At 48.6% G+C, this 26,129-nt stretch overlaps 1 protein-coding gene across 1 annotated transcript in view; it reads right to left on the bottom strand.

Moving 5' to 3' along the window:
- The window catches only part of LOC147117089 (uncharacterized), a 71,575-nt gene that overhangs the window by 15,615 nt on the left and 29,831 nt on the right, over positions 1 to 26,129 (bottom strand). Inside the window, exons 13-15 of the mRNA XM_085987201.1 lie at positions 17,777 to 17,858; positions 13,749 to 13,841; positions 11,143 to 11,222 (exon numbers count right to left, since the gene is read on the bottom strand). Coding sequence (XP_085843327.1) covers positions 11,143 to 11,222; positions 13,749 to 13,841; positions 17,777 to 17,858 — 255 coding nt within the window. The remainder of the gene's footprint in view (positions 1 to 11,142; positions 11,223 to 13,748; positions 13,842 to 17,776; positions 17,859 to 26,129) is intronic.

The raw sequence follows: 26,129 nt of genomic DNA, 5'->3' as shown, positions 1-26,129 counted from the left end.
AAAACTCTTACTATCTGTTTTTATATTTTTTGCTAATTTACTTTCATAATCTATCTTCCCTTTCTTAATCAATCTTTTTGTTATTTTTTGCTGTCTTTTAAAGTTTTCCCAATCCTCTATCCTCCCACTAGATTTGGCTACCTTATATGCCCTTGTTTTTAGTCGAATACTATCCTTAATTTCTTTACTTAGCCACGAATGGCTGTCTTTTCTTTTACACCCTTTTCTTCTCAGTGGAATATATATTTTTTGGAAGTTGTAAAATAACTCCTTAAATGTACACCACTGATCATGTATCGTCTTACCCTTTAATCTATTTTCCCAATCCACTCTACTCAATTCCGCTCTCATACCTTCATAGTCTCCTTTATTCAAGCTTAGCACGCTTGTTTGAGATCCAACCTTCTCACCCTCTAATTGAATATGGAATTCAACCATGTTATGGTCACTCATTCCAAGGGGATCCTTTACTAGGACATTTTTAATTAATCCTGTCTCGTTACACAGGACCAGATCTCAGGTTGCTTGTCCCCTGGTCGGTTCAGTTACATACTGCTCAAGAAACCCATCCCTAATACACTCAATGAACTCATCCTCAAGGCAGCCCTGCCCAATTTGATTTGTCCAATTAATATGATAGTTAAAATCCCCCATAATTATAGATGTTCCCTTATTACAAACCTCAACTATTTCCTGATTGATACTCCGTCCAACAGAGTTGCCACTGTTCGGAGGCCTATAGACTACGCCCACTAGTGTTTTTTTCCCCTTATTATTCCTTACCTCCACCCAAACTGTTTCATTATCCTGATCTTTTGACCCAATATCATTTCTCTGTATTACAGTGATTCCTTCCTTTATTAACATAGCCACCCCACCTCCCCTTCCTTCCTGCCTGTCCTTCCTGATCGTTAAATAACCTGGTATGTTTAATTCCCAGGCATTGTCACCCTGCAGCCATGTTTCTGTAATGGCCACAAGATCATACCCTTATGTAGTTATTTGTGCCATTAACTCGTCTATTTTGTTACGAATGCTACGTGCATTCAGATAGAGAACTTTCAAATATGTTTTGTGACACTTAGTTCCTGCTTTTGCCCTTTTTATTACTTTACCTTTTACTCCATACCTTCTGCCCCTTCCTGACACGCTCTGGTTTTTAATTTCCCCACTGCTACCTAAGTCTATGACCTTCTCTGTTGTCATTTTTATTATTTGCTCTCTAGGAACCTCCCCCCCACTAGTTAGTTTAAAGCCCTCTCTACAGCCCTAGTTATATGATCCGCCAGGACTCTAGTCCCAGCACTGGCCAAGTGAAGCCCGTCCCAACGGAACAGCTCCCTCCTGCCCCAGTACTGGTGCCAGTGTCCCAGGAAGCAAAACCCATTTCTCCCACACCAGTCTTTGAGCCACGCATTTAACTCTCTAATTTTATTTGTCCTAGCCAAATTCGCTCGTGGCTCAGAGATTATTACCCTTGTGGTTCTGCTTTTTAATTTGGCCCCTAGCTGCTCAAACTCCCTCAGCAGAACCTCCTTCCTAGTCCTATCTATGTCATTGGTACCAACATGGACCACGACAACTGGATCCTCCCCCTCCCACTCCAAGTTTCTCTCCAGTCCAGAGGAGATGTCCTTAACCCTGGCACCGGGCAGGCAACACAGCCTTCGGGACTCTCGCTCTCGGCTGCAAAGAACTCTATCTATCCCCCTAACGATACTATCCCTTACCACTACAACATTTCTTTTAACTCCCCCCACTTGAATGGCCCCCCGCTCCACGGTGCTGTGGCCAGGTTGCTCATCCTCCCCGCAGTCCCTGTTCCCATCCTCACAGGGAGTAAGAGCCTCGAACCTGTTGGACAAGTGCAAGGGCTGCGGCTCCTCCAACACTACCTCCTGGATCCCCGTACCTGCCTCACTTCTAGTCACACCATCCTGACCCTGGCCACGGACTACATCTGAATTAATTAATCTAATTGGTGTGAATACCTCGTGATACACAGAGTCCAGGTAACTCTTCCCCTCCCTGATGTGTCTCAGTGTTTGAAGCTCGGACTCCAGCTCTTCAACACGGAGCCGGAATTCCTCAAGCAGCCAACACTTACTGCAAATGTGATCACCGTGAGCATCAATGGTGTCCACCAGCTCCCACATATTGCAGCAGTAACACATCACCTGATCTCCCATTCTATGTAATTAATTAAATTTATTAATATTATTCTTAAATACCCTCTGCCCCGATTCTAGATGGTGAATATCACACCTTAGAAACTATAAACCAAAGAGATTTAAGCTTAAAAAGGGAGAAATACTTACCAACCAATCACTTACCCGCTTTCTGGTGACGTCACACTTGGATTACTTTTTGCCTCTCTCCTTCCCTCCGAGTTCCCAGACTGGAGACTGGTCGGCCTTACCTGGTCTCTGGGACTTTTATCGCCCCGCTGCTGCCGCTGAATTCCCGCTGACGCACTGAGGCCTTACCTGGTCTCTGGGGCCTTTTATAGCCCCGCTGCTGCCGCTGAGTTCCCGCCGACGCCCTGAGGCCTTACCTGGTCTCTGGGACTTTTATCGCCCCGCTGCTGCCGCTGAATTCCCGCTGACGCACTGAGGCCTTACCTGGTCTCTGGGGCCTTTTATAGCCCCGCTGCTGCCGCTGAGTTCCCGCCAACGCACTGAGGCCTTACCTGGTCTCTGGGACTTTTATAGCCCCGCTCTGCCGCTGAGTTCCCGCCGACGCACTGAGGCCTTACCTGGTATCTGGGACTTTTATAGCCCCGCTGCTGCCGCTGAGTTCCCGCCGACGCCCTGAGGCCTTACCTGGTCTCTGGGACTTTTATAGCCCCGCTGCTGCCGCTGAGTTCCCGCCGACGCCCTGAGGCCTTACCTGGTCTCTGGGACTTTTATAGCCCCGCTGCTGCCGCTGAGTTCCCGCCGACGCACTGAGGCCTTACCTGGTCTCTGGGGCCTTTTATAGCCCCGCTGCTGCCGCTGAGTTCCCGCCGACGCACTGAGGCCTTACCTGGTCTCTGGGACTTTTATAGCCCCGCTGCTGCCGCTGAGTTCCCGCCGACGCACTGAGGCCTTACCTGGTCTCTGGGACTTTTATAGCCCCGCTGCTGCCGCTGAGTTCCCGCCGACGCCCTGAGGCCTTACCTGGTCTCTGGGACTTTTATAGCCCCGCTGCTGCCGCTGAGTTCCCGCCGACGCACTGAGGCCTTACCTGGTCTCTGGGACTTTTATAGCCCCGCTGCTGCCGTTATTGTAGTAAAGGTGGTTGTTGTTGTAAAATTTGCCCACGGACGAAAAGGTCGCGCTCAAAGGAGTTCGTGGCCCGCACAGTACCAAAAAAATTAGAGGGAACATTGCCCCTGACGATAGAATCATCCACTACCACTCCTCTCCTATTCTTGGAGTGTACCTGCCTCTCACCCCCTTGGGTAGTCCCTTCCTCTACAGTGTGGCAATGTGGCACAGGACTACCCTTCTGTGAGTTACTGTCACTGTCCACCTCATACTCATCCAACACAAAGGTTGGATTTCCCGGCACGCTGTGGAGTCTGAGGAAGGATGTTCTTGCCATGGAAGGAGTTCAGCAAAGATTCACCAGGCTGATACCTGGGATGGCAGGAATGACGTATGAGGAGAGATTGGGTCGATTGGGCTTGTACTCGCTGGAGTTTAGAAGAATGAGAGGGGATCTCATTGAAACTTATAAAATTCTGACAGGACTGGACAGACTAGATGCAGGAAGGATGTTCCCGATGGTCAGGGAGTCCAGGACCAGGGGTCACAGTCTAAGGATAAGGGGTAGGCCATTTAGGAAAGAAATGAAGAGGAATTTCTTCACCCAGAGAGTGGTGAACCTGTGGAATTCTCTACCACAGAAGGCAGTAGAGGCCAATACATTGAATATATTCAAGAAGGAGTTGGATATATTTCTTAAGGCTAAAGGGATCAAGGTGTATGGGGAGAAAGCAGGGACCGGGTACTGAATTTAGATGATCAGCCAAGATCGCATTGAATGGCGGAGTAGGCTCGAGGAACCGAATGGCCTACTCCTGCTCCTATCTTCTATGTGTGGTAAACCACTGTTTGTATTCCACTGTGTACATGCCTGGACATGCCTCGGCTGACTCCTCCCACAAGTCCTAGTATAAAGGTGACTGCTCCCCAGCCCTTTGTATTTCTGGACCGGTCGACCACTCGAGGCAGACCTTCATTCTTTTGTTAATAAAAGCCTTTAGTTACTCTCTTAACTCTCGGTCTTTTATGAGTAATTGATAGCGCATCAATTTTATTAACAAAATTTTTATAATGGAGAAGATCCTCACACCAGCATACCTGGACTTAGATCATCGGGAGGCGGACTCATCCACCAAGTTTACTCACTGGCTTAAGTGTTTCGAAAAATTCCTGACCGCCTCCGCAGCAATCAAATCGGACGAGGACAAACTGGATGTCCTGACCTCCAAAGTGAACCACCGAGTGTACTCGGTCATCCAAGACACGACCTCGTACGCGGACGCTATCAAGCTCCTCAAGGACCAGTACACGCGCCCAGTGAACGAAGTGTACGCCAGGCACCTTCTGGGGAGTCGTAAACAACAACCTGGGGAATCGACCGTGGAATACCTTCAGGCACTGTCTGTGCTTGGCCGGGCCTGTGGTTGTAAGGATGTAAAGGCCGCCGTGTACACAGAGGAACTTATCCGGGATGCTTTTGTAGCGGGCCACAGATCCAATTACACCCGACAGCGACTGTTGGAGCAGAGTGACCTCGACCTCAACAAGGCCTCTGAACTCGCACTATCATTGGATGCAGCCTACCGGGGCATGGATGCCTACTCCTCTGCACCGTGGACGCCGCGGGGAATGACAGCCTGGGACACGGTAGGACCGCCTCATAGCGCCGTGCCACCCCAGCCACACCCCAGCAATGGCCCAACTACCGCAGCAGTGTCCCAAGGCCAGACAGCAGTGCCCCAAGGTTGGAAATGCTACTTCTGTGGCCAGGCAAAACACCCCAGAGCGCGCTGCCCGGCGAAAAACGCGATCTGCTCGGGCTGCGGGAAGAAGGGACACTACGCTAACGTCTGCAGGGCCAAAGCCATCCCGAACCCCAGCAGCGCCGCGTGTGGGCCATGCGGGCCGCCATCTTGGGCCTCCCCGGCCATGTGCGAACCACCGGTACAGCAGCCATTTTGGACGCCTCCAGTCACATGGGGATCATGGACGCCGCCATCTTGGACGACAGCTGGAACGCAGCAGGCCCCCAACACCGCCTCATCTGATACCCGCAGCGACACACCGACCCCTACGCTGGCATCCGTTACACTGGACCAAGCGAGACCGCACCAGCTGGCCAGTTCCACAATGGACATTAAAGTAAATGGCCACGATACAATCTGCCTTTTTGACTCTGGGAGCACGGAGAGCTTCATCCACCCCGACACGGTGCGGCGTTGCTCTCTCCCAGTCCTGCCTGCGCACCAGCGGATTTCTATGGCCTCCGAGTCCCAGTCGGCGGACATCGGCGGCTACTGCGTAGTGACACTCGTAGTAGACGGGACCGTGTACGATCATTTTAAACTTCTGGTCCTGCCCGACCTCTGCGCTGCCGTCCTGCTGGGGTTAGATTTTCAGTGCCACCTTAAAAGTGTTACGATGGCGTACGGTGGACCCCTACCCCCACTCACAGTCCGCAGCCAGCAGCTCCCAAATTGCCCGCCGCGCACCAGGTGCAACCTCTCCACACTCAGAGTCACCCCCCCCCACTGTTTGCTAACCTCACCCCCGACTGTAAGCCCATCGCCACAAAGAGCAGGCGATACAGTGCCGGGGACAGGGTTTTCATTAAAACCGAAGTGGAGCGGCTCCTGAAGGAAGGGATTATTGAGGGCAGCACCAGCCCCTGGCGAGCCCAGGTTGTGGTCGTTAAGACCGGCGAGAAGCAGCGCCTGGTCATCGACTACAGCCAGACAATAAATCGCTACACCCTGCTGGACGCCTACCCACTCCCCCGCATAGCTGATATGGTCAACCAGATCGCGCAGTACCGCGTCTTCTCGACCATTGACCTGAAATCAGCGTACCACCAGCTCCCTATCCGCCCTGAGGACCGCCAGTATACTGCCTTTGAGGCAAACGGCCGCCTCTACCACTTCCTTAGGGTTCCCTTTGGCGTCACCAACGGGGTCTCCGTCTTCCAAAGGGAGATGGACCAGATGGTAGATCAAAATGCGTTGCAGGCCACTTTCCCATATCTGGACAATGTGACCATCTGCGGCCGTGACTTGCAGGACCATGACGCAAACCTCGAAAAATTCCTCCGCACCGCCCAACTCCTGAACCTGACATATAACAAGGAGAAGTGCATATTCCGCACAAACCGCCTCGCCATCCTTGGCTGTGTTGTGGAACACGGAGTCATCGGCCCCGACCCCGACCGGATGCGTCCCCTTATGGAACTCCCACTGCCCCACTGCCTCAAGGCCCTGAAGAGGTGCCTAGGGTTTTTCTCCTATTATGCCCAGTGGGTCCCCTACTATGCGGACAAGGCCCATCCGCTGATCAAGTCCACCTCTTTTCCCTTGACGGCAGAGGCCCGCTTAGCCTTCCACCGTATCAAGGAAGACATTGCCAAAGCCACCATGCACGCAGTGGACGAATCCATCCCCTTCCAGGTGGAAAGCGACGCGTCCGACTTTGCCCTGGCCGCTACCCTCAATCAGGCGGGGAGACCCGTGGCCTTCTTTTCACGAACCCTCCAAGGCCCGGAGACCAGACACTCCGCTGTTGAGAAGGAGGCCCAGGCGATTGTGGAGGCTGTGCGTCATTGGAGGCACTACCTGGCCGGAAAACGATTTACCCTGCTCACTGACCAACGTTCAGTTGCTTTCATGTTTAACAACAAGCAGAGGGGCAAAATCAAAAATGACAAGATCTTGAGGTGGAGAATCGAACTTTCCACCTACAATTACGAGATCTTGTACCGGCCCAGGAAGCTCAATGAACCCTCGGATGCGCTATCGCGTGGCACCTGCGCCAGCGCGCAGATCGATAGACTGCGGGCCCTCCACAATGACCTCTGCCACCCGGGGGTCACCAGGTTCTTCCACTTCATCAAGGCCCGCAACCTGCCTTACTCTATTGAGGAGGTCAGGACCATGACCAGGAACTGCCAAGTCTGCGCTGAGTGCAAACCACACTTTTATAGACCAGACAGGGCCCACCTGATAAAAGCCACTCGCCCCTTCGAGCGCCTGAGCGTTGATTTTAAAGGGCCTCTCCCCTCCTCCGACCGCAATGTGTACTTCCTCAATATTATTGATGAGTACTCCCGTTTCCCGTTCGCCTTCCCCTGCCCGGACATGACCAGTGCCACGGTCATTAAATGTCTGAACAACCTCTTCACCCTGTTCGGCTTCCCCAGCTATATCCATAGCGACCGGGGCTCATCGTTTATGAGCGATGAACTCCGTCAGTACCTGCTAACTAGGGGTATTGCCACAAGCAGGACCACCAGTTACAACCCTCGGGGGAACAGACAAGTGGAAAGAGAAAATGCGACAGTTTGGAAGGCCGCCCTACTAGCCTTAAAGTCTAGGGGCCTTCCAACCTCCCGCTGGCAGGATGTGCTCCCCGATGCGCTCCACTCTATTCGGTCACTGCTCTGCACTGCCACTAACGCCACCCCTCATGAGAAAATGTTTGTCTTCCCAAGGAAGTCCACATCGGGGACATCGCTACCGCCATGGCTGACGTCCCCAGGGCCGGTCCTACTGAGAAGGCACGTGAGGACCCATAAAACGGACCCCCTGGTCGAGAGGGTCGACCTCCTCCACGCCAACCCCCAGTATGCTTACATTGCATACCCGGACGGGCGGGAGGACACAGTCTCCATAAGAGACCTTGCACCCTCGGGGGCCGCAGTAACCCACTACTCACTACCACCCCCCCCCACGATCCGATATCCAGCCCCAGCAGACGGCAGGCCTGGGCCCCGCGACCCGCTCGACATCTACGAGGACGACACGCCTGTGCCACAGCCCACGCAGGACTCGACGCCGGAAGCTCCACTACCCCTGCCGTCGCCACGCCGATCACAGCGGCAGACAAGACCTCCGGAGAGACTCCAATACACTAACTTTTAATACACTTCACCCCGCCGGACTCAATTTTAAACAAGGGGTGAATGTGGTAAACCACTGTTTGTATTCCACTGTGTACATGCCTGGACATGCCTCGGCTGACTCCTCCCACAAGTCCTAGTATAAAGGTGACTGCTCCCCAGCCCTTTGTATTTCTGGACCGGTCGACCACGCGAGGCAGACCTTCATTCTTTTGTTAATAAAAGCCTTTAGTTACTCTCTTAACTCTCAGTCTTTTATGAGTAATTGATAGCGCATCACTATGTTTCTATGTCCAAGCCTGGGGGGGGGGGGGCGGTCTAATCCCCGACCCCGGGGCTGAATCGCGATCCCGGGTGGGGCGGGGGGGGCGGCTGGTGTTCCAGGCCCGGGGGGGGGGGGGGCTCCAATCCCTGGAGGGATCAGATCCCCGACCCCGGGGATGCGGGCTGATAGTGGGGCCGGGAGGAGCTCTCCTGCTCCTCCCGGCCCACAAGCATTGCTCCTCGAGGCTGAGGCCGCCTCGTTGCAGCCACTGGGAATCCTGAGCCCCGGGATCCCCGGCCGCCTGCAGTAAAACCTGCAAAGCAGGTTAGAGACTTCAGGCCTCATTATAATATTTAAATTGCCAACCCGCCTCCTGGCAGCCTATCTCCCCCATCCCACCTGAGTGAAAGGTGAAAATGGGCGGGCTGGGGTCAGGTTCACATTTTATCAACTTCCCCCCACGCCTCCAACCCACCCGCTCTTACCTCAGAAAATTCCGGCCAATGTATCTATTGGATAATTCCAGTCACTCAAGGGTTCCCTGCATCTGTGAGTTTGTCTCCTACTTTCCCCGTGGATAGTCACTCATTTCTCTTTTTCTACATTCTCCCTGTGACTCGAACTGTCTAGCACTAGCACTTTGGTGACCACATTCTGGAGAGTATGATCCAGAAACCTCTCAACCTCTCAGATTCTGCTGATTGCGGACAATTGCTGATTGAGTACAAAGATCCCCTGCTCCAGTCTCAATTTTATGACACTTGGTGAAAATGTGCTGCCCCTGGATACAATAAGGATCCACAATGGTTCAAATATCACATTCTGCACTCATCAACAACAACTTGTATTTATATAGCACCTTTAACCAATGTTCTTTCTAATTTTGTTTGACCCTGCGTGGCCCCTTTAAGAGGCTGCGCGGGCCATTCAAAATACCGCGCATGTGCAGTTTTTGTATTGAAAAGACGGCAAGCCGGCTGCGCGGGTTCCCTGGAGCACTGCGCGGCCATGCAGCTTACAGGGAACATTGCCTTTAATGTAGTACAACGTCCAAAGGCGCTTCCCAGGAGTGTTATCAAACAGAACTTGACACCGAGCCACACAAGGAGATATTAGGGCAGATGAGAGGTGGGTTTTAAGAAGCGTCTTAAAGAAGGAAAGAGAGGTAGAGAGGCAGAGGGGTATAGGGAGAGAATTCCAGACCTTAGGGCCTTGGCAGCTAAAGACACAGCCACCAATGGTGGAACGATTAAAATCGGGGATGCTCAAAAAGCCAGAATTGGAGGAGCGCAGATCTCGGAAGGTTGCAGGGCTGGCGGAGATTATAGAGATAAGGAGGGGCAAGGTGATGGAGGGATTTGAAAACAAAGATGAGAATTGTAAAATCAAAGCGTTGCTTAACCAGGAGCAGAGGGGTGATGGGTGAACGGGACTTGGTGAGAGTTAGGATACACGAACAGTACAGTTTTGGATGACCTCAAGTTTACGGAGGGTAGAAAATGGGAGGCCGGCCAGGAGTGCATTGGAATAGTCAAGTCTAGAGGTAACAAAGGCATGGGTGAGGGTTTCAGTAGCAGATGCGCTGAAGCAAAGGCAGAGTCGGGCAATGTTACGGAGGTGGAAATAGGCAGTCTTAGTGAAGGTGTGGATATGTGGTTGGAAGCTCATCTCGGGTCAAATATGACACCAAGGCTACGAACAGCCTGGTTCAGCCTCAGACAGTGGCCAGGGAAAGGAATGGAGTCAGTGGCTAGGGAATGGAGTTTGTGGCGGAGCCGAAGACAATGGCTTTGGTCTTCCCAATATTTAGTTGGAGGAAATTTCTACTCACCCAGTATTGGATGTCGGGCAAGCAGCCTGACAATTTAGAGACAGTGGAGGGGTCGAGAGAGGTGGTGGTGAGGTAGAGCTAGGTGTCATCAGCGTACATGTCGAAATTGACGTGTTTTCAGATGATGTCATCGAGGGGTGGCATGTAGATGATAAATAGGAGGGGACCAAGGATAGATCCTTGGGGGACACCAGAGATAACAGTGTGGTAACACATCAAAAGAGTTCCCTGCACTGCAATTTCTGTGTCTAACTGAAAAAAATGTAGATAGTTAGCTTGAACTCCCACTTGCACCAAACTCTCACAACAATTAAACTCTTCTTACTTCACGTAGTAATTTTAGGAAAAACATTTTTTTTTGCAATGGCACCTCAAGGCTGAACTTCCACTGAGGCTAAACTCCATATTATTCTGGCCTCTCACACTCTCCACTGACTTCTCGCAGTTTTTCTTCTTTTTATTTTTCTTCCCCCAGGTTCCTCATGCCCATGAAACTTTTCCTAGCATTCTAAATGGGAAGGCTTTATATGGCCATGCATAACATTATTTGTAAAAATTTACATCTATTTATAACTTAATAGTACACGTCAGGAATTTTTGCCATTGATAAAAGGAAGAAATAAAACAGAATTAAAAGACATCACCCCTGAAACACTCTACAGTTACAGAGATGGGCAAATATGAATCTTATAAAATGATTTTCTTACAATAAGAGCTTCAAGCATTAATCTGTAAAACAAAGTGATTATAAACAGCCCAGATTTGTTTATAGTGACTTCCACACTTGAGAGATACTGTAGCTGGTAAAGTAGGCTAACAGATACAATTCTAGATACAGAAACTGGATTTGTTATAGTCTCAAAAATGTCTCTGGATTTTAAAAGAGTTTAGAAAGTGAATGACTTCTTACCTCTTCAACCTTGACATATACAGGTTAACCCAGTGCGAGAACTTCTTGTGTCTTGCAAGGTCTTGAAGGGCCCAGTATTCCTACACCAAAAAAAAATTGTTTTTTTCATCATATTAGTAATATAATACTGTAAATAGCTGCAATAGTGGAACTTCAATGTTATTCAAAATATATATTAAACAATAAAATTCTTTAAAATATTTTAGAATTCAAATAAAACGCTTCTGTTTAAATTATGTCAAGTTATTGAATTCTGGCATTTGCACTGCAAGCTTAGAAATTGTTCATCAATTCTAATTAGTTTATAGGTTTGACAGTCTTTTGAGAACAGCCCAAATTTGGAAAAGTCATCAACTTCTAGCAAGGATTTAAAGCCTTCAGAAGAGGAGGGGAGGGTGAGAATTTTTTTAAATACTTTAGTTTTGCGTCACTGTTAATTATGTTGCCTAAGTCTGTTTCTGTTTTGTTTTTACCCGATATAGATATCATAATTTTCCAATGAGACTATTAACAGGTTTCATGTGTGAAGAATGAATCAATATAATTGTTCTCTTCACAAGTACTGCAGAGATCTCTGCAGTTACAGAACCTTCAGCCCCAATTTTAACATCCGATTTAATCGTGCGTGTGGAGGCATAGCGAAACCCGTCTGGCACTCTACAGCATGATGCCTGGGAGATTTTAACTCGGGCCTCATCTGCATGGCCCATGTCAGTCTCCACCCAAATCCGCCTGAAGCGGTAGCTGGCTGGTGGGTGGGAGGTTGATTTTGGGTGGCAGGGGGCTGTCGGCAGTGACCTGATAGAACAATCCCCAGCAGTTGGAATAAACGGCTCTTTTTCCGAGTGGCAGACAGTGACTAGTGGGGTATCGCAGGGATCGGTGCTAGGACCCCAGCTATTCACAATAAATATTAATGATCTAGACGAGGGAACTAGATGTAATATCTCCAAGTTTGCAGACGACACAAAGCTGGGTGGGCGTGTGTGCTGTGAGGAGGATGCCGAGAAACTCCAGTATGGTTTGGACAAGTTGGGTGATTGGGCAGATGTATGGCAGATGCAGTATAATGTGGATAAATGCGAGGTTATCCACTTTGGTGGCAAAAACAGGAAGGCAGATGATTATCTGAACGGCAATAGATTGGGAGAAGGGGAAGTGCAACGAGGCCTGGGTGTCCTTGTGCACCAGTCGCTGAAGGTAAGCATGCAGGTGCAGCAGGCGGTTAAGAAGGCAAATGGTATGTTGACCTTCGTAGCGAGAGGATTCGAGTACAGGAACAAGGACCAGTGGATGTGGTGTATTTGGACTTTCAGAAGGCATTCGATAAGGTCCCGCATAAGAGATTAGCATGTAAAGTTAAGGCACATGGAATTGGGGGCAAGGTATTGACTTGGATAGAGAACTGGTTGGCAGACAGAAAGCAAAGAGTTGGAATAAATGGGTCTTTTTCCGAGTGGCAGGCAGTGACTAGTGGGGTACCGCAGGGATCGGTACAAGGTTTGAGTACAGGAACAAGGATGTCTTGCTGCAGTTGTACAGGGCCTTGGTGAGACCACATCTTGAGTATTGTGTGCAGTTTTGGTCGCCTTATCTGAGGAAGGATGTTCTTGCCATGGAAGGAGTTCAGCGAAGATTCACCAGGCTGATACCTGGGATGGCAGGAATGACGTATGAGGAGAGATTGGGTCGATTGAGCTTATACTCGCTGGAGTTTAGAAGAATGAGAGGGGATCTCATTGAAACTTATAAAATTCTGACAGGACTGGACAGACTAGATGCAGGATGTTCCCGATGGTCGGGGAGTCCAGAACCAGGGGTCACAGTCTAAGGATAAGGGGTAAGCCATTTAGGACAGAAATGAGGAAGAATTTCTTCACCCAGAGAGTGGTGAACCTGTGGAATTCTCTACCACAGAAGGCAGTAGAGGCCAATTCATTAAATATATTCAAGAAGGAGTTGGATATATTTCTTACGGCTAAAGGGATCAAGGGGTATGGGGAGAAAGCAGGGACCGGGTACTGAATTTGGATGATCAGCCATGATCGCATTGAATGGTGGAGCAGACTCGAGGGGCTGAATGGCCTACTCCTGCTCCTATCTTCTATGTTTCTATGTTTCAGTCAGGTAAATGGTTAGATTGGGGGGGGGGTTAGAGATCGGAGAGGGTAACCCAGGGCAGGGGTGGCACAAGGTTTCTTTGTGGGTCCCGGAGGAGCACTCCTGCTCCTCTTGGCCCCCAAGGAAACCAAAAAAATCAATAAATTTGCACTTTTCTGGGCCTTTTCTGGCCCCACTCTTGTTTGCCACCAGGTTGACCTGGTGGGGAAGCCACAACAACTTCTCCACACAGGCCTCGGGTTGAAATTGCAGTCAGGCCCCAGTGACATTGTCGGGGCCCGATCTGTATCATTAAATCAAGACCCCGCTGCCTTCCAGTGGGTGAACCGCTTGCCTGCTCAAAGAGCGATTTAAAATTCCAACACACAGGAAGGCAGCGGGAAAGTCGTTCCAACCATTTTAACAGTCTGCCCGGTTTCCATCAGGTGGGCAGGGTTAAAAATCGGCCCTTGTGTGTGGACTCTTTACATGACCATGCCATTTACCTCAGAAATGCTGTTAACCTCAAGCTGTTGCTGGGTAATCTCACTAAGCTGGCGAAATGTCATTGTGAAATCTGCTCTTGTATCCTCCATGAGCTACAGAAATGGAAGAGTTTATTAGGGTGCTCCCATTACAATTCTGAAACACAGTTTCGAATCATAGAATCGTTAAAACACAGTAGGAGGCCATTCGGCCCGTCGAGCCTGTGCCAGCTCTCTGCAAGAGCACTGCGAATCATTTTTTCTTTAGGTACTTATCCAATTCCACTTTGAAAGTCATGATTGAATCTGCCACCACCACCCTTTCGGGCAGTGCAATCCAGATCATAACCACTCGCTGCATAAAAAAGTTTTTCCTCATGTCGCCTTTGGATCTTCCGCCAATCACCTTAAACCTGTGCCCTCTGGTTTTTGACTCTTTTGCCAATAGGAACAGTTTCTCTCTATCTACTCTGTCTAGACCCTTCATGATTTTGAACACCTCTATCAAATCTCCTCTGCTCTAAGGAGAACAACCCCAGCTTCTCCAGTCTATCCCCGTAACTGAAGTCCCTCATTCCTGGAACTACTCTTGTAAATCTTTTCTGCACCCTCTCTAAGGCCTTCACATCCTTCCTAAAGTGCGGTCCCCAGATTGGACACAATACGCCAATTGTGGCCAAACCAGTGTTTTATAAAGGTTCATCATAATTTCCTTGCTTTTAGACTCTATGCTTCTATTTATAAAGCCCAGGATTCCATATGCTATTTTTAACCGCTTTCTCAACCTGCCCTGCCACCTTCAATGATTTGTACACATATACCCCCAGGTCTCTCTGTTCCTGCACCCCCTTTAGTTTATATTGCTTCTCCTCGTTCTTCCTACCAAAATGTATCACTTCGCGCTTTTCTGCATTAAACCTCATCTGCCACGTGACCGCCCATTCCACCAGCCTGTCTATGTCCTCTTGAAGTCTATCCCTATCCTCCTCACTGTTTACTATACTTCCAAGTTTTGTGTCATCTGCAAATTTTGAAGTAGTGCCCTGTACACCCAAGTCCAAGTCATTAATATATATCAAGAAAAGCAGTGGCTCTAGTACCGACGTCTGGGGAACACCATTGTATACCTTCCTCCAGTCCGAAAAACAACCATTCACCACTATTCTCTGTTTCCTGTCACTTAGCCAATTTTGTATCCATGCTGTCACTGTCCTTTTTATTCCATGGGCTTCAACTTTGCTGGTAAGCCTATTATGTGGCACTTTATCAAATGCTTTTTGGAAGTCCATGTACACCACATCAATCGCTTTGCCCTCATCAACCCTCTCTGTTACCTCATCAAAAAATGCAATCAAGTTAGTTAAACACGATTTGCCTTTGACAAATCAGTGCTGGCTTCCCTTAATTAATCCACACTTGTCCAAGTGACTGTTAATTTTGTCCCGGATTATTGTTTCTAAAAGCTTCCCTGCCACCAAGGTTAAGCTGACTGGCCTGTAGTTGCTGGGTTTATCCTTACACCCTTTTTTGAACAAGGGTTTAACATTTGCCATTCTCTAGTCCTCTGGTACTACCCCCTGTATCCAAGGAGGATTGGAAGATTATGGCCAGTAGCTCCGCAATTTCCACCTTTACTTCCCTCAGCATCCTAGGATGCATCCCATCCAGTCCTGGTGACTTATCTACTTTAAGTACAGCCAGCCTTTCTAGTACCTCCTCTTTATCAATTTTTGGCCCATCCAGTATCTCAGCTACCTCCTCTATCACCATGACTTTGGCAGCATCTTTTTCCTTGGTAAAGACAGATGCAATGTACTCATTTAGTACCTCAGCCATGCCCTCTGCCTCCATGCGTAGGTCTCCTTTTTGGTTCCTAATCAACCCCACCCCTCCTACTACCCGTTACTATTTATATGCCTATAGAAGACTTTTGAATTCCCTTTTATGTTAGCTGCCAGTCTATTCTCATACTCTCTCTTTGCCCCTCTTATTTCCTTTTTCACTTCCCCATTGAACTTCCTATATTCAGCCTGGTTCTCACTTGCATGCTCAACCTGACAGCTGTCATATGCCCCTTTTTTCTGCTTCATCTTATTCTCTGGGGGAGAAATTCAGTATCTCCCCGTTTGGGGCGTGATTATTGGCCGGGCGCAAAGTTTAGCGCCTGGCGCTAATTATCGCCTCCGACTGCAAACTTGGCTTTTATCGCCCCTGGAGGTGATTGGAACACTAAATCAGGCACTGCACACCTGTCTTAAGGCACAAAGGCCAAGGAGCGAGGTGCTAACTCAAGAGCGCTGGCAAAGCTCATGTGATGTCAGTCAGCAATGGAACACAGACACACTGTCGCCGGCCAGTTCTTAAAGGGGATTGGGTCGATCTTGCTCTCCATCCACACCCTGCTCATTGCAGCCTTGAATCTAGGCCTAGAGAGGCCTGTACATCAAATCTGTTGGAAAGAACAATGGAGAGGCCCAGGGAAAGAGCTCAGAGTGCAGTCCCCATAGTCTCTTCTAAATCGATGCAAGGAAGATCAAATAAAAAAGAACCTGCAAAGTGCTGCTCAGTACCCAAAACTCCTCAACACAGCTTTGAATATCTCCTGCAGTCTCTCTCTATCACTCAGAATGTGTGGTGAAAACATTTCGCAGACAAAAAAAAGGCAGGAAGCAGTCACCTTTAAATAGCGCTCCCCAGTCCCTTCCCGACTGCAAAACGCTCCCCTCAACCTGTTGTTGCTAGCAACAGGCGGTAAGACAGGGGGCGCCACTCAATATCCGGTCCGGGGCACTGCACGTTTGACTGACATCACGATCTGCGGGCGCAGGCGATCGTGGCGGTAGTGTTTAGCGCTGCCGCAAAATGTCTAGTCAATTTCATGAGCGGCGCAAACATCGCCACGCCCGGGCGCTAGTTGCTTTGCGCCACATTAGCGCCCTCTTAAGGCACTAACGGGAGGCGCAAACCAACCGAATTTTTCCCCCACTATCTCTTTCATCATCCAGGGAACTCTGGTTGCCCTACCTTTCCCCCTTGTGGGAATGTACCTCGACTGTACCCAAACCATCTCCTCTTTAAAGGCAGCCCATTGTTCAATTACAGTTTTGTCTGACAATCTTTGATTCCAATTTACCCGGGCCAGGTCCGTTCTCAACCCACTGAAATTGTCCCTCCTCCAATTAAGTATTTTAACTCTAGATTGCTCCTTGTCCTTTTCCATAGCTAATCTAAACCTTATGATACTACGATCACTGTTCTCTAAATGTTCCCCTACTGACACTTGATCCACCTCATTACTCAGAATCAGATCCAGCAATGCCTCCTTCCTTGTTGGGCCAGAAACGTACTGAACAAGAAAGTTCTCCTGAACACACTTCAGAAATTCTTCCCCCTCTCTGCCCTTTACACTATTACTATTTTTGTTTTAAAATTATAGACGGCTTTAAGTTTCCTGTATTTTAGAGTTTACCAAAGGAACTAGAAATAGTGCAAAAAGACTGCATGTTCTTACATTTTAAGATAAATGGAACACATAGCCATTACAATTGACAAAAAAAGAAAATGCTGAAAATACAGGGCATCTGCACAGAGAAAATGTTTCCGGTATGTACCCTTCATAAATGACTTCAGCATGGTTTAGCTTTTAGCATTCTCATCTCTGAGTCAGCAGCCAAGATTTTTCTCTCCGGCTCAATTGCTGTCAAAAGTGTGTATTGAGGGTAGGTTTTTGAGAATAGGGGTGATGCCAGCGGTTTTGAAAAGGAGGGGAGAGAAGCATTTACAGTATCAGCTAGCATGGAAGTTAAGAAGGGAAGTTGGTGGACAGCAGTTTAATGGGAATGGGGTCAAGGATGCAGGAAGAGAGTCTCATGGACAAGATAAGCTCAGGTCTAAGGGGAGATAGGAGAGAAAGTAGAGAAAGACACGCGTTCAGAGCTTGGGAAAGAGGGGTGCGTGGGGGGAGGTTTGGCTTAGTGGGCAAGGGGAGGGGAGAAGCAGCAGAGGTAGCTGAACAGATGGTCTCAATCTTAGTGACATAATATGCTTACCTTCAACAAGTATGCAATCAAATAGTCATCATTATTATCGTGTCCAAACAAGCCCAACTTAGCTTTAAAGAATTCCATGAATCTAAAAATTGATTAGAAGATAAATATCATTGCTAACTATAGCCATGTACCAAACAGTATTTTCAGACAAATTTTCAAGAGCGGTTTTGTTACAAGTCTGGATTTAACAAAAAAAATTGTTATGTAAAATGGCCTAGGAACAAAAATATGAGCACACCTTTTCAACCCAAGCTCTGGCAAAGTCACAAGCACTTTCTATTCAGGAACTGAATTAGCAACATAGATTGAGAGGATGACACATTTGCGTCTTTACAAATCCACTTATTTCCAGCACTTATAAACCTTAGAATCTGTAGGATTGTAGAAAAAACACCCTTGGTCAAAATGTGTTCTAAGGCTACTGTAGGAATTTTTTGCTGCTGATATTGTTTGGAGGAAGGAGAAATCTAACTCTCTTATGTTATTCTGAATTTCTGACTGCAAGACTAAGTGCAAAAACAAATCTATTATATTATCTTTTTCCCAGGTCAGAAAAAAAGACTTGCATTTATATAGCGCCTTTCACCACCTCAGGGCGTCCTAGAGCACTTTACAGACAATTAAGTACTTTTGAAGTGTTGTAATGTAGGAAATGCGGCAGCCAATTTGCACACAGCAAGCTCCCACAAACAGCAACGTGACCAGATAATCTGTTTTTTTTAGGTGTTGGTTGAGGAATAAACATTGGTCAGGATATCCTGCTCTTCTTCAATATACTGCCATGGGATCTTTTACGCCCACCTGAGAAAGCGGACAGGGCCTCGGTTTAACGTCTCATCCGAAAGACGGCACCTCTGACTCCCTCAGTACTGCACTGGAGTGTCAGCCTAGATTTTTGTGCTCAAGTCTCTGGCCTGGGACTTGAACCTACAACTTCCTGGCTCAGAGGCGAGAGTGCTACCAACTGAGCCACAGCTGACACTTAGCAAGGAGAAGATTTTACTGATGTTCTACAAAACCACTCTATCTGCCCAATAGTTTGTTGAAGCAGGGATTTGACTTCATAGTCAATGTAAGCCTTTTGCTGTGCCCTTATGTTCCTTATTGTGGATCAGTACTCCCAACACGATTCACTGCTTTCAGGAAAGGTGAGATAAAAGATCAGTGGGAAAACTGGAGAAAAGGGGTAAAAACCACATCTGACTTTTCATTGCACAACCCAATTTTCAAACCCTCTAAAGCTGCATCTGAAGTCCAAATAAACTCAGTCATCTTTAATAGTATTTCAAACTGTGGAAGGATGTGTGCTAAAAGCTGTCTCCTAAGAGAGAAATAAGAACAATGGGCTTTCTTTCTTTTTTACAGAAATTGTTTTTTCCAAGCTTTCTCCCATGCTTTCCTGAAGGTTCGTGCTGGAGTATAGGTGCTGATTGCTCTCGATTATCTCACTCAAATAGCCATTCGTCATGTGTGAGCCTATATCATGACTCATAACACAGTCTGGGGCCATCTGTGGCCCAATTCCCTTTATACCTGTAGCCATCAGCAGACTTGCTGCTCAATGTGCCTGTGAACTGCCATTCATGGCCTCCAAACTGTAGGATATCAACTGAGCTGGGAATCAATGCTCTCCAACAAAAAGGCAATGGAATGCTATAAGGAAGCAGGGCTGTTCGACCTTTTATCCATCATATGAAAGGACTCTACTAAAATAGAATCTTTTAGTCAAACTATTGCCTCTATACAGTAGTTAATTTTTAACCTTCTTCTTGTTATGAAGTATCTGGCTGTCACTTTACACACGTGCACAATTGAAAATGGGATCTGATGCTATGGGGAATCATAGTACCAGACCCACAAACCATCACTTTGTAGTATAGTGTGTCACTGAATTCCTGAGAATGCCCCTTGAGCAAGACATTGGCATTATGTCATAGAGTCATAGAGTTATACAGCACAGAAAGAGGCCCTTCGGCCCATCGTGTCTGCGCCGTCCATCAAGCCCTGTCCAATCTAATCCCATTTTCCAGCATTTGGTCCATAGCCTTGTATGCAATGGCATTTCAAGTGCTCATCCAAATGCTTCTTGAATGTTGTGAGGGTTCCTGCCTCTACCACCCTTTCAGGCAGTGAGTTCCAGACTCCAACCACCCTCTGGGTGAAAAAGTTCCTCCTCAAATCCCCTCCAAACCTCCTGCCCCTTACCTTGAATCTATGCCCCCTTGTTATTGACCCCCCTACTAAGGGGAAAAGTTCCTCTTTATCTACCCTATCTATGCCCCTCATCATTTTGTACACCTCAATCAGGTCCCCCCTCAGCCTTCTTTGCTCCAAGGAAAACAACCCCAGCCTGTTTAGTCTTTCTTCATAGCTGAGGCGCTCCATCCCAGGTAACATCCTGGTGAATGTTCTCTGCACCCTCCCCAAAGCAATCACATCCTTCCTATAGTGAGGCGACCAGAACTGCACACAGTACTCCAGCTGTGGCCTTACCAGCGTTTTGTACAGCTCCATCATAACCTCCCTGCTCTTGTATTCTATGCCTCGGCTAATGAAGGGAACTATCCCATATGCCTTTTTAACCACCTTATCTACCTGATCCGCTGCCTTCAGGGATCTATGTACATGTACACCAAGGTCCCTCTGACCCTCTGTGCTTCCTAGGGCCCTACCACTCATTGTGTATTCCCTTGCCTTATTTGTCCGTCCAAAATGCATCACCTCGCACTTTTCAGGGTTAAATTCCATTTGCCATTTTTCCGCCCATCTGACCAACCCGTTTATATCGTCCTGCATTTCTCCTCGCAATTTACCACCCCACCAATTTTCGTGTCATCTGCGAACTTACTGATCATACCTTTTACATTCTCATCCAAATCATTTATGTAGATCACAAACAGCAAGGGACCCAGCACCGATCCCTGAGGTACCCCACTGGACACAGGCTTCCAGTCACAAAAGCAACCTTCGACCATCACCCTCTGCCTCCTGCCACTCAGCCAGTTTAGGATCCAACGTGCCAAGGCACCCTGGATCCCATGGGCTCTTACCTTCTTGACCAGTCTCCTATGCGGGACTTTGTCAAAAGCCTTACTGAAGTCCATGTATACCACATCCACAGCATTTCCCTCATCCACACGCCTTGTCACCCCCTCGAAAAATTCAATCAGATTGGTCAGACATGATTTACCCTTGACAAAGCCATGCTGACTATCCCCGATTAATCCTTGCCTCTCCAAGTGGAGACTAATTTTGTCCCTCAGAATTTTTTCCAATAATTTCCCTACCACAGATGTTAGGCTCACTGGCCTGTAATTCCCTGGTTTATCCCTGCTACCCTTCTTGAATAATGGTACTACGTTAACTGTTCTCCAGTCCTCTGGTACATCCCCTGTGGCCAGAGAGGTTCTGAAAATTTGTGTCAGAGCCCCTGCAATCTCCTCTTTTGCCTCACACAGCAGCCTGGGATACATCTCGTCCGGGCCTGGGGATTTATCCACTTTTTGGCCTGCTAAAACCGCTAGTACCTCCTCTCTCTCGATGCTAATATGTTCAAGTATATCACAGTCCCCTTGCCCGATTTCTATGTCTGCATCGTCTTTCTCCATAGTGAACACAGATGCAAAAAATTCATTTAAAACCCCACCTACATCATCTGGCTCTACACACAGATTGCCACTTTGGTCCCTAATGGGCCCTACCCTTTCCCTGGTTATCCTCTTGCCCTTAATATACTTATAAAACATCTTAGGATTTTCCTTTATTTTGCTCGCCAGTGTTATTTCATGGCCCCTCCTCGCTCTCCTAATTTCTTTTTCAAGTATGCCCCTGCACTTTTTATACTCCTCTAGGGCTTCCTCTGTCTTTAGTCTTTTGTAACTGCCAAAAGCCCCCCTTTTTTTCCTAATGCATTTTTATATATCCCTTGTCATCCAAGGTTCCCTTTGCTTGTTGGTACCACCCTTGACCTTTACGGGAACATGTTGGCGTTGTACTCTCTCTATTTCCCTTCTGGAAGTCTCCCACTGCTTTGATGTGGATTTTCCTATAAGTAGCTGCTCCCAGTCCACTTTGGCCAGATCCTGCCTTATCATATTAAAATCGGCCTTCCCCCAATTTAGAACCCTTATTTCCGGGCCGTCTTTGTCTTTTTCCATGACCACCTTAAATCTCACCGAATTATGGTCACTGTCGCCAAAATGCTCTCCTACTGACACTTCCACCACTTGCCCGGCTACATTCCCTAGAATTAGGTCCAGTACCGCCCCCTCTCTTGTAGGACTTTCTACACGCTGGCTCAAAAAGCTCTCCTGGATGCACTTTAAGAATTCTGCACCCTCTAAGCCTTTCACACTCTGACTATCCCAATTAATATTGGGGAAGTTGAAATCCCCCACTATTGTTACCCTATTATTTTCACACTTCTCTGAGATTTGCCTACATATCTGTTCCTCTATCTCCCCCTGACTGTTTGGGGGCCTATAGTACACTCCCAGCAAAGTGCTTGCCCCCTTTTTGTTTTTAAGTTCTACCCATATGGCCTCATTAGAGGAACCCGCTAATATATCATCCCTCCTTACAGCAGCAATTGACTCCTTAATTAATATTGCAACACCCCCTCCCCTTTTACACCCCCCTCTGTCTCGCCTGAAGATTCTATACCCCGGAATATTGAGCTGCCAGTCCTGACCCTCCCTCAACCATGTCTCCGTGATAGCAACAATATCGTACTCCCATGTGTTCAACAACAACTTCAGTTCATCCACCTTATTTGCAAGACTCCTTGCATTAAAATAAATGCCTTCCAGCCTTGCCATATTCCCTTTTGCCTTCACATATTTGCTCTGCCTTCCCAGCTGACTTGTTTTTTCCTCCGTATTTGGCTGTAATTCACCCCCTACTATAGCTCCACTCTGTATCCCATCCCCCTGCCAAGTTAGTTTAAACCCCCCCGAACAGTGCTAGCAAACCTCCCCGCAAGGATATTGGTCCCCCTCTGGTTCAGGTGTAAACCGTCCGACTTGTACAAGTCCCACCTTTCCCAGAAGCAGACCCAGTGATCCAGGAAACGAAAGCCCTCCCTCCTGCACCAACTCTTTAGCCACGCATTCATCTGTTCTATCTTCCTATTCCTATACTCACTGGCATGTGGCACCGGGAGTAATCCAGAGATTACAACCTTTGAGGTCCTGCTCTTTAATCTTCTACCTAGCTCCCTAAATTCTTGCTGCAGGACCTCATCCCTCTTTTTACCTATGTCATTGGTACCAATGTGGACCACGACCTCTGGCTGTTCGCCCTCCCCCTCCAGAATGCCCTGCAGCCGCTCAGTGACATCCTTGACCCTGGCACCAGGGAGGCAACAAACCATCCTGGATTCACGTCTATGGCCACAGAAACGCCTATCTGTTCCCCTTACTATAGAATCCCCTACCACTATTGCTCTCCCACTCTTTTTCCTCCCTTCCTGGGCAGCAGGAGCACCCCCAGTGCCAGGAAGTTGGCTGCTGCTGCCTTCCTCTGGTAAGTCATCCCCCCCAACAGTATCCAAAGCGGTATACCTGGTTGAAAGGGGGATGGCCACAGGGGTCTCCTGCACTACCTGCCTGCTTCTATTGTTCCGCCTGGTGGTCACCCATTTCCCTTCTGCCTGTGCAGCCCTACCCTGCGGTGTGACCAACTCACTGTACGAGTAATTCGCGACCCTCTCAGCATCGTGAATGCTCCACAACCCATCCACCCGCAGCTCCAGCACCGCAAGACGGCCCGTTAGTAGCTGCAGCTGGATGCATTTCTGGCACACATGTTGGTCAGGGACACTGGCAGCATCCCTGAATTCCCACATAGAGCAAGAGGAACAAAAAGTTTGAATTTTTTTGTGAATCATGACTCACCACAGCCAAAGCTTTGATCCTTGAACTTTCCTGCTCTGTATGGCTTAACACAAGGCATTTAACTATTGTGTCAGTGCAGCAGCCAAAATTGGTCTTTAACGTGTACTGTGATAAATCCATTTTTCATTGGCATTTATTTAATTGTTTTTCTTTTCCTCTCCTTAGATGTCTCCGTGCTATGTCACTTTGGCTCAGTGGCAACACCTTCGCCTCAGACACAGAAAGTTTTTGGTTTCAAACCCTACTTAAGGACTTGAGCACATAATCTTGAATAACATTTCAGTGCAGTTGTGAGAAAGAGCCGCCTTTCAGAAGAGACATTAAACTAGGGCCCGTATGCCTGTTCAGCTGGACATAAAAATGCAAAGAAGTTCAGGGGCCCCGATTTTCGGCTTGTGTGGGGAATGGTCGGATTTCCCCGAATGTGGGGTTTCTGATACACATAAAAAAGTGTCAGCCAGCCCCACGCAATTTTCCCTCAATTGGCCAATTAATTCCCAGCATGTGGGAAGCCTTGCTAATTGTCTAAATCGAGTCAGAAATCCCCACAGTATGATGTCATCATTCGTGGTGCTTTCAAGGTCCATGGCAAGCACTGCATCCTCTGAAGGCTTCCAAATGAACCATACAGGATGGCAGAGGAGCCTGCAGCAGCTGTGGACAGTGCCAGACCCCGAGCTGCCTTCAAATTCGACGAGGCTTCACTGCAGGCATTATTGGATGGGGTTAGGGCCCACAGGGAGGTCCTCTTCCCTAGGTCAGGGAGGAAGAGGCCTCCCACTGAGACCAATGCTGCATGGATGCAGGTGTCAGCAGATGCCAACTTGCTGGGAGTCACCAGAGGAACCTTGGCATTACATCTGTAACTCGTTCCTTTACTCCCCCACAGTACCATCCAGAGCCCCCGTCCTCACTGTGGAGGAGGAAGAGGCTGTGCAGCCAGACTCCTCAGAGGAAGCTCCAACCTCTGAGGGTGCAGCATCAGCAGAAGTAAGCGCACCCAGCACCAGCGCAGACACTCACACCTCGGGGGGGACCTTCGGGACATAGAGTAGTGTTGTCACCTGGTGTTTCACAGCTGACAAGTGAGCCTCAGCAGATTCTGGAGTCAGGGACAGCAGTGGAGAGTCCTCATCGGAGGGCGCAGGGCTCTGCCAGCTCAGCTCAGTTGCGCTGCATCTCGACCCTCTGCCTCTGGGTCCATCCGCAAGAGGTGATGGATCTCCATGCACAGATGCAGGAGTCTCTGGCAGGTTTTGTCTCCAGGGTCGCTGCGAGTGTGGAGCGAATGGAGGAGTCCATAGCGACCATGAGCAGAGCCTTTGTGGAGTCATTGGTGCATGAACGCAGCACCATGGAAAGGTTGGCAACCTCCATGGAGGAGATAACTCGCCAGCATACGGAAAACATGGTGAGCGCTCATAAGAGAATGACATCTCTTGAGGAGCGTTGGCCATCTGTTGAACAGAGAAACCAGATCTTCATGGAAGTCCTTCTGAGTAGGACTGCCAGTCCAGAAACGGGTCTCACTGGCCCCCTAAAGCGCAGCAAGGTGCTCTCAAGCCACTTCCAAGCGCCGGCCCCTTCTGGCTTGTGCAGCTTCAGGTGAGTGAGCAGCAGCCTCGTGCTCCTGGTAATCATCCTGCTGTTCCTGGTTCTGCTGCTGCCACCTCTGCTGTTGGAGATCCTCTAATGCCAGGAAGGGAAGGTGCCAAAGGCCTCCCATGCTTCTAGCAGATGCCTCGGTTGAGGAGGTCCTGAGTTAGGGTGGTGAGAGGGGCTTCCCAGGAGCTCACACTGAAGAAGTGTGTGAGGCTCCAACTTTCTGCAGCTGCTCCTAAGGCTTCAAATAGTTCCCCCAAGCCTTGATCAACAAGGTCCTGCAGCCTGCAAATGCTGCCTCTTTAAATCTCTTCAGCCCTCAGCGACCTGCTGCTGCAAGCAAGCAAGCCAGCTGTTTTCACGCCAGCTCTCATCGGCGGGGTTCCCCGCAGGCGGGTTTCAGGTGGGGAAAGCCCCAAAGTCACAACGGCACGGGAAAATCGTCCTTAACAAGGTGATCATTGGTGATTAGTGCTCCGACGAGCAGTCCCGCCAGCGGCGGGTGGGACTGAAGCGGGGCGCGTGGAAACGGCGATCCGAAAGTCGGACGGGGCAGGGAATCAGGCGGGGGGGGGGGTCCCGACCCGCTTTTTCCGCGATTTTCGGACCACGGCCGCATGAAAAGCCGCCCGACAGCTGCCCGAAAATCGGGGCCAGGGAGTTTTATTGGTGTCCTGGCCAACATTATTCCACAATTACAACAGATTAACAGCTTAATTCTCCCCTTTACGGTTTGGGAGACTTGCTGCGGCACATTAGCTGCCACATTTACCTAAATAGCAACAGTGACTATACTTGAAAAATAATTCATTGCCTGTGAAGTACTTTGGGACATTGAGAATATGAAAAAAATTATA

The sequence above is a fragment of the Somniosus microcephalus genome, chromosome 5 (assembly GCF_052327205.1).
Source record: "Somniosus microcephalus isolate GS21.2 chromosome 5, FLI_Smic_1.0, whole genome shotgun sequence".
NCBI lineage: Eukaryota > Metazoa > Chordata > Chondrichthyes > Squaliformes > Somniosidae > Somniosus > Somniosus microcephalus.
The sequence above is the reverse complement of the archived record's forward strand: the minus strand, read 5'-3'. Positions and strand labels throughout refer to the sequence as shown.